At 36.8% G+C, this 7,444-nt stretch overlaps 3 protein-coding genes across 5 annotated transcripts in view; 2 read left to right on the top strand and 1 right to left on the bottom strand.

Annotated features, from left to right (window-relative positions):
- Positions 1 to 2,696, top strand: part of LOC104792839 (peroxisomal nicotinamide adenine dinucleotide carrier-like) — a 4,671-nt gene extending 1,975 nt beyond the window's left edge. Inside the window, exons 2-12 of one of the 2 annotated variants that reach the window (XM_010519078.2) lie at positions 63 to 153; positions 242 to 319; positions 472 to 546; positions 689 to 819; positions 1,058 to 1,111; positions 1,237 to 1,291; positions 1,417 to 1,527; positions 1,694 to 1,762; positions 1,856 to 1,957; positions 2,051 to 2,174; positions 2,264 to 2,696. In XM_010519078.2, the coding sequence (XP_010517380.1) occupies positions 73 to 153; positions 242 to 319; positions 472 to 546; positions 689 to 819; positions 1,058 to 1,111; positions 1,237 to 1,291; positions 1,417 to 1,527; positions 1,694 to 1,762; positions 1,856 to 1,957; positions 2,051 to 2,174; positions 2,264 to 2,457 (1,074 nt within the window). In that variant the 5' untranslated portion in view covers positions 63 to 72 and the 3' untranslated portion in view covers positions 2,458 to 2,696. The remainder of the gene's footprint in view (positions 1 to 62; positions 154 to 241; positions 320 to 471; positions 547 to 688; positions 820 to 1,057; positions 1,112 to 1,236; positions 1,292 to 1,416; positions 1,528 to 1,693; positions 1,763 to 1,855; positions 1,958 to 2,050; positions 2,175 to 2,263) is intronic. The other variant, XM_010519079.2, reaches the window with a different exon arrangement.
- The window catches only part of LOC104792838 (probable signal peptidase complex subunit 2), a 4,950-nt gene continuing 832 nt past the window's right edge, over positions 3,327 to 7,444 (top strand). The window contains exons 1-5 of one of the 2 annotated variants that reach the window (XM_019247006.1): positions 3,327 to 3,573; positions 3,678 to 3,829; positions 4,098 to 4,179; positions 4,959 to 5,101; positions 5,201 to 5,338. In XM_019247006.1, the coding sequence (XP_019102551.1) occupies positions 3,472 to 3,573; positions 3,678 to 3,829; positions 4,098 to 4,179; positions 4,959 to 5,101; positions 5,201 to 5,300 (579 nt within the window). In that variant the 5' untranslated portion in view covers positions 3,327 to 3,471 and the 3' untranslated portion in view covers positions 5,301 to 5,338. Of the gene's footprint in view, positions 3,574 to 3,677; positions 3,830 to 4,097; positions 4,180 to 4,958; positions 5,102 to 5,200; positions 5,467 to 7,444 lie in introns of those variants that run through there. The other variant, XM_010519077.2, reaches the window with a different exon arrangement.
- LOC104699335 (signal recognition particle 54 kDa protein 3-like) overlaps positions 5,822 to 7,444 on the bottom strand; it is a gene marked incomplete at its 5' end in the record, with an annotated part of 2,202 nt that continues 579 nt past the window's right edge. Inside the window, 7 exons of the mRNA XM_010414654.2 lie at positions 5,822 to 6,122; positions 6,208 to 6,301; positions 6,412 to 6,494; positions 6,583 to 6,683; positions 6,786 to 6,936; positions 7,019 to 7,166; positions 7,290 to 7,440. Of these exons, the coding sequence (XP_010412956.2) occupies positions 6,658 to 6,683; positions 6,786 to 6,936; positions 7,019 to 7,166; positions 7,290 to 7,440 (476 nt within the window). The remainder of the gene's footprint in view (positions 6,123 to 6,207; positions 6,302 to 6,411; positions 6,495 to 6,582; positions 6,684 to 6,785; positions 6,937 to 7,018; positions 7,167 to 7,289; positions 7,441 to 7,444) is intronic.

Here is a 7,444-nt window from a genome sequence, read left to right as displayed (position 1 = left end):
TTTTTTTTTTTTTTTTTTTTTTTTTGGGGTTGGTTTGGCTTATAATTTGTTGTGTGGAATAGAGGAATCATCATGTCGGATGCTTTGATTAATGGATTGGCTGGAGCTGGTGGTGGGATCATTGCTCAGCTTCTCACTTATCCTCTTCAAACTGTACGATTCTTTCGCTTTTTTTGTTTCTTCTTTTCCTAATTCTTCTTCATTTCGTCTTTGTTTGAAACGGTTGTTGTCGTTGAATTAGGTAAATACGCGCCAGCAAACGGAGCGGGATCTGAAGAGGGAGAAGAGGAAACTTGGAACTATCGAACATATGTGTCAGGTTTTTGTTTTTGCTATCACTCTCCAATTTCAGGATAAGAGATTGACTATGAGTATTTTGCGATTGTTTATGAGTCTTTAGAGTAGAACGTAAAGTGGAATCGTAGTTTATGCCTTATGTCATGTTCTTGAATTGGTTTCATTGTATGGAAGGTTGTCAAACAAGAGGGATGGGAGCGATTATACGGTGGTTTGGCGCCGTCTCTCGCTGGAACGGCTGCGTCACAGGTATAATAATTTCTCTCAACTTGTGGAGGAGATTTTTGTATTTATCTCAGCATTTTGTGGTTTCAAGTTTAGAATGTAGGAATGTTTATAATCCTTCTGTAAGCCTTTTGAGTTCTTTAATCACTCCTTTTGGATGAGACAGGGTGTATACTACTACTTCTACCAAGTGTTTCGGAATCAAGCTGAAGCTGCAGCTCTTGCTAGAAGTAAGAAAGGGTTGGGTGACGGATCAGTTGGGATGTTCTCTTCACTTTTAGTAGCAGCCTTCGCTGGGTAAAACTGCTACTATCCTTTATGTGAATTTTTTCTATAAACTATTCTGATTACAATGCGGATTTTCATTAGTTAGCAATGCAATACATAATTTTGATTTTATTAGTTTTGATTCAAAATAGCTCTTAGGTGATTCAGTTCGTTCTCATACTCTTCACATTGGCTGTCTGAAGTGTAGGCTATGAGTGAAGGCTCGCCATGGTCACATTGCTAATGCTTTCATCTTATGCTCTTATAGTGTTGCTTGTTTAATGGAGCCTTCTAGGTGGATGGTCTTAATTTTTACTGTCAGGTCCTACAGCCACAGCTGTTTTGTATTTTGATTGTGAACTTTCGTGGCATGTATAGTTCATTAATGTAAATTTTTATCCTATTACTTCGGTTGTCTCATGTGAATTTAACACTTTCTCTGTGCAGATCGGTTAATGTTCTTATGACGAATCCAATTTGGGTGATTGTTACACGCATGCAGGTATACACCACCATGAAGTGCTGCTCTAGGCTGCCCAGTCAATTTCTCTGTATTTTAACTCCATTTTTCTTCGGTCCGTGGTAGTTATAATCCTGATTCTTCTTGAATACTTGTATACAATGCAGACCCACAGAAAAATGACAAAAGATCAAACAGCTGCCTCCGAGTCGTCACCTTCTTCTGATGAACAAGCTCTGGTTGCAGTTGAGCCGCGTCCATATGGAACCTTTAATACGGTATGAGGCAGCGTCCTGTATTTACAATCCATGGCTAGGGTCTATTGGTTATTTATGTGTCAAATCAGGCTTCAGCTGATTGCAATATAAGATGGAAACTTATTTAAAACTGTATAAACCTCTCAATTAAGATAGTTTCTGCGATATATGTTGAATAATGTCTCAGATTCGAGAGGTTTACGATGAAGCTGGAGTGACTGGCTTCTGGAAAGGTGTAATTCCAACATTGATCATGGTACATGACCTTATGATTTTAAAGCTTCTCTTATATCGTTTGTCTAGGTGCATCTTATTGATAGTTAGATGTGTCTGTATTTTTAACCCACAGGTAAGTAATCCATCAATGCAATTTATGTTGTACGAGACAATGTTAACCAAGCTGAAGAAAAAGCGTGCATTGAAGGGTAGCAACAACGTTACCGCTTTGGAGGTTCATACTCTACCATTTTTGCATTTGTTTCTTTTGAATAAAATGTTTACTTGCTCTCCAACTTCCCATGACTGTTGTTTCTGTTTTTCATAGACATTTCTTCTGGGAGCTGTGGCTAAACTCGGAGCTACAGTCACAACTTATCCTCTTTTAGTTGTAAAGTCGCGACTTCAAGCCAAACAGGTCACAACAGGGGACAAAAGACACCAATACAAAGGTTATATCCCTCTTTTAAATAATAGAAGATCATTAAAACTCATCTCTCAATCAAAGCTAAAGAGTTGTTATGTTGGTTTTGAATCGCAGGAACGTTGGATGCAATCCTGAAAATGATTCGATACGAAGGGCTTTACGGGTTTTACAAGGGGATGAGCACAAAGATTGTGCAAAGCGTATTAGCGGCTGCGGTTCTGTTCATGATCAAGGAAGAGCTTGTGAAGGGAGCTAAGTTGTTGCTCTCAAACGCAACCTCTAGCAAAATCAAATCCAAGCCTTCTTGAATTAAAAAAACGCTATCACCAACTAGCATTTTTAGATATAAGATTGAAATAAATAAAAATAGATCAAATCTCCAATAGTTTCTTGATTAAATTATAACACTATTGGGATTGTCGTGCATTTCCATAATGATTGCAATTGATTATTGTATTTTCTGCAAGATTACTGGATTGGACGGTTTAATACCTTTTACGTTTCGTAGTAATGAAATCTCTCAATAAAATTTGGCAAATTTGTTGTATTATATTGTTTGGTGATTTTTCAACAAAATCATCAAAATGTAATCCACACATGACCAGGGTTAAAGAAATCTACAGCATTTAAGTTAAAACCAATGTTTTCAAAACCGGACCGGATCGAACCACGTTAACCCGCGAACCGGCAACATACCCAGGTTGGGGTTAATATCAAAATCCAAAGAAATTTGAACCGGTAAAAAAACATATCAACGCCAAAAACCCAAAAACCGGTGAACCATTAAACCGGATAAAATCGGGTTCTAACTTTTTTTGTAAAAATGAATGCAATTAATTATTTTTTTTAACTTTATTCTTAGCAATAGTTAGTTTTTTTAAAATAAAAATTTCCGTAATTGAACTTTTTACTTTTCATACTAGTTTTTTTCTTTCTAGTTGAAATCGCTGCAACTCACACTACAAATCTTCAAAATCAAGATAGTTTTGGTAATCAATTTGGTGTTCATTTTTTTTCCCTAGTGTACGTAATAATAGAAGAGACTCATTACTAAAATATTTTATTGGTAATGGTTAGTTTGTTACACTTTGAATTTATTACTTTTTAAGGTTTCTTTAAAACATTATGATTATTGAAATATTTTATTTGGTATAACCAATTATATCATAGTTGTAATCATCCATTATATCGTCTTCTTCCTCCTCGAACCAAAAACATCAGTCTCTTCTAGTCTCCTTCGCTCGTGAAAAATCTCACACTCTGCGTTCGAATTTTCGCAGAATCCCTGAGATCTGATATTATTTTGATCGGATCTATCCGTCATGGAAGAGAAGAAGGCAGAAACGACGAACAAGAACGTGAAGAAGGCCAATCTATTGGACCACCACTCAATCAAGCACATCCTCGACGAATCCGTCTCCGATGTGAGAATTGTCTTAGATATTCCTTTTACTCTCTCTCTCTCTCTCTGTTAATCTGATCTGTGTGAATTTATGATCTGACCTTTTGTTGTTTTTTGATTGCGCAGATCGTTACGAGCCGTGGTTACAAGGAGGATGTGAGGTTGAGCAACCTCAAACTGATTTTGGGAACGGTTATCATCGTTGTTGCTCTTTTTGCTCAGTTCTACAACAAGAAGTTCCCTGAGAACAGGGACTTTTTGATTGGATGCATCGCATTATATCCTTTTTTTTTTTCTCGAATTCGCTTTGATGCTTTCTGCTTGATTCTGATTTGGTTCTCCATGTTTTTGACTGGCTAAGACAATTGCAATTTCTGAGTTTAAATTTTAGATAATTGTAATGTGGCTTGACCTCTCTTTGTGCTTAGCTTTAGACTGTGAAAAACCTCACTGGTATCTAAATGATATCCATAGAAGCTACTCGATACATGTCTTGTATTTGGATAATTTTGAATTAAGATGTTTGGTCCTTGACTATTATGGCACGTATGTGGTGTTGAATGCGGTGTTGCAGCTGATTCTGTACACTAAGGAGAAGAATGCCATTTTGTTCACATATCCTCCTGAGGTTTGCTTCTCTGATTGTTGTGAATTGATATTTCATTTATAAGTTTAGTAGTTTAGGCGACATTGTTGTTTTGTCTGTGATGCAACAACTCTAGTTCTGTGATATAGATAGAGGTGCATAATGTACATATCTCCACTGTTCTCTTGTTTTTAACTGGAACTCTATTCTGTATTCTGGTGTCAAACTTTTGCATTCCTTCTGTTTTGTGAGAACTTAGAATTATGCTTCTGCTGAGTTGCTATGTAAAGTTTGCTTATCCTGAGGCATCTTTTATTTATTATTGTTATATTTTTCTTTTGTTGTTGCATTTGAGCTCTAGGAAGATCTACATTTCCCTTTCAATATATTGTTCAACTAGCTTAAGTCTTTGAATTCGAAAAAAAACAGTTAAACAAAAGTATTTCTTGGTATCGTTGGTGTTTGCAATGGGTGCTGTCGTGTTTCTTGATACTTAATTGCTCAACTAAGTTGATGATTCTGGATTGTAAATTAGTTGGTTTTCTTTCTCATTCTCGATATATCCAAACTTTTCATTTTATACTCATCTGGTTAGATCTAGAACATGCAACAATCAGAGCTCCGACATTTTGTCTTACTGAATTGATACGGTATCTTGGTTAGTAGGGTTGATTCATCTTGTTATGTTAAAACTGACCACGATCCTAATTTTATATATGCACATTTCCATTTGTTTTGCTACGGTTCAAACACGATTTGTTTAGCTCACATCTGCTGCTACTCTTATTAGAAGTCATTAAGATCTGGTGGTTTATATGCAGGGATCATTCACAAGCACTGGCTTGGTTGTATCTTCAAAGTTGCCCAGATTCTCTGATCAGTACACTCTCACCATCGACAGTGCTGATCCAAAATCAATCTCAGCTGGGAAGTCAGTTCATCTCACCAAAAGTGTCACCCAATGGTATCCATCTCTCTCTCCCTTTCTCTCTCGGCATTTTGTTTCAGTTGCTCACGCCATAAACTCGAGCCTCATTACATGATTTTTGTGTGGTGTTTTCAGGTTCACAAAAGAAGGAGTTCTGGTTGAAGGTTTATTCTGGAAAGACGTGGAAGCACTAATCAAGAACTATGCAAAAGAGGAACCAAAGAAGAAGAAATGATTATCTCTTGGAGAAAATATATATATGTTGTTAAAAAACTCCCAGTGTTGCGTTTTAGAATACTAAATCGATGGTGACTTTTGTTTAGAGGTGAAACTTAAGAAGAGTATTCAGGATTTTTTTTATAACCAAATTTTCGAATTGATCTGAGATTTTATGATCACCATCATTGGACAATAATGAAATGCTTATCTTAGTTAGTAAAAAGCAAATGGCTCACAGCAAGTGTATATGATGCTTTTGTCATCTAGTTATTTTGTACCTTTGTCCATACATGAATACAAGTCAAATGCTATAACATAAACAACTCAGAATTCCGATACAAATGCTTAATAGATTTACTGATTTTTTAGCATGGACATTGGAAAATATTCGACCCTATAAACAAACTAGACGTAAGAGTGTCACTTCCAGTCAACCCAAATTACCGCCATACATATTTGTTTGTTTTACTTCTACATAAGTATCGAAAAGCAAATAAACAAACTAGACGTAGAGTGTCTTTTCCGGTCTTCCGATCATACCCGATACAACCCAAATTACCGCCATACATACTTGTTTATTTTACATAAATATCGAAAAGCACATAATGCATAATTTGTTCACTTTGTCGTCGCATGGCCACCTAAGACGTCAGGACCGCGTACCGTGGTCTAGCAGATTCATTGCGAATCTTCATCTCAAGGTCCATAAAGCTCTTGGCCTTCATGTTATACGTTTTTAACATTTGCAGAACTTGTCTCGCATCTACTTTTGATGCTTTAGCTATCTCCATCAACCGTTCCAAGCTCATTTGCTTTACCTTGTTTGGTTTATCAAGCTCTGCCAAACACAACGAATATTACTACAACAGAAAGAAAAAAAAATAAAAAGAAACAAAGCGTTGATCGACAATAACTTATTATACCTTCATCTGTCATGGAATCCATTATTATCGTGTACCGCCTAAACTTCTCGATGTCTAGCTTCGAATAGCTACGTGGAACATGGCGGAAAAACAACTACAGAGAATATGGAAGAAGCTTACAAGTTACAGTGTCTTGTATTTCGGTATAACAAAAAAAAAAAAAAAACAAGAGTTGGGGNTTGGGGCTGAGAGAGATGAAAGTACCTGTCTATCCAATCCTGATTCTCGCCTATAATGGTTATACATTGTTCTCAAAGTATACTCCGGGGGTTTATCCCAAGGGCTGTCTGCCAAAAAAAAGTGGACCAATCATGAGTGTCCATACATACTCTCATCAAATGATAAACCAAGGAGGAGAGGAAAGAATTTGCTAACCCAAGAGACGCCTGACAAAAGGTTCAGCTTCAAATGCTTCAAACTCCTCACTCTTGTCTCCCGTTTCAGTTAATATCATGGGACACTTTGCTGCTGCAACACTTGAAAACATGAAAATAAGAGAAATCTATATATCAGATGAAGAGCACTTGAGGAAAATGAAAAGAAGAAAACTCTTGTAAAATGCTCTGATTAATTTTTACGCGCTGATAGCACCACATGCTTGAGAGTTGCCGTGTATATTAGTAACAAAATGATAACTCCAAGAGTGAAACTTTGTTTGAATGCTTGAGCTTGGTCAAATGCAGCTTGACCAATACTGCTATCCATGACATATATAACAAGATCTGGATTCTGTATAATAGACCAAAAAGCCTTTATTATTAGCTACCATCGAGTACAACAAGGAAAATTAGAAGAAGAAAAAAAGACAGACCATTGATTGGGATAATAGGCGCATTTCTTCAAACAATGTAGAATATTGTTGATGGCGGTCACTGGTGTCTACAATTATAAGGTCACGCTTGTCGTTCTTGAACTTTGCAATTCCTTCAGCGGCAAGTTCTGCAGGATCTGCCGTGTAACTACAAAAATAAACCAACCAACCAACCAACCAAGCCTAAATAAATAAATAGAGGACCACCACAAAACTGTATACTAAATAATAGATAAAGAGAGAGAGAGAGAATTTGATATTGTGAAGGTACCTTCCGTAAACTGGAACCTCATCTTTGGCAGCCTTGTTGAGCCGGAGAAAAGCATTGGTGCTGAAAGTATCAGCACAGACTAAAGCTGGCCTGAATCCCTTCTTCCGGTGGTAACGAGCATACTTGGCACACGTTTTGGTCTTTCCAACACCTAA

Source organism: Camelina sativa, chromosome 6 (genome assembly GCF_000633955.1).
Source record: "Camelina sativa cultivar DH55 chromosome 6, Cs, whole genome shotgun sequence".
In the NCBI taxonomy this organism is placed as follows: Eukaryota; Viridiplantae; Streptophyta; class Magnoliopsida; order Brassicales; family Brassicaceae; genus Camelina; species Camelina sativa.
This window is presented reverse-complemented; position numbering and strand designations above follow the sequence as displayed.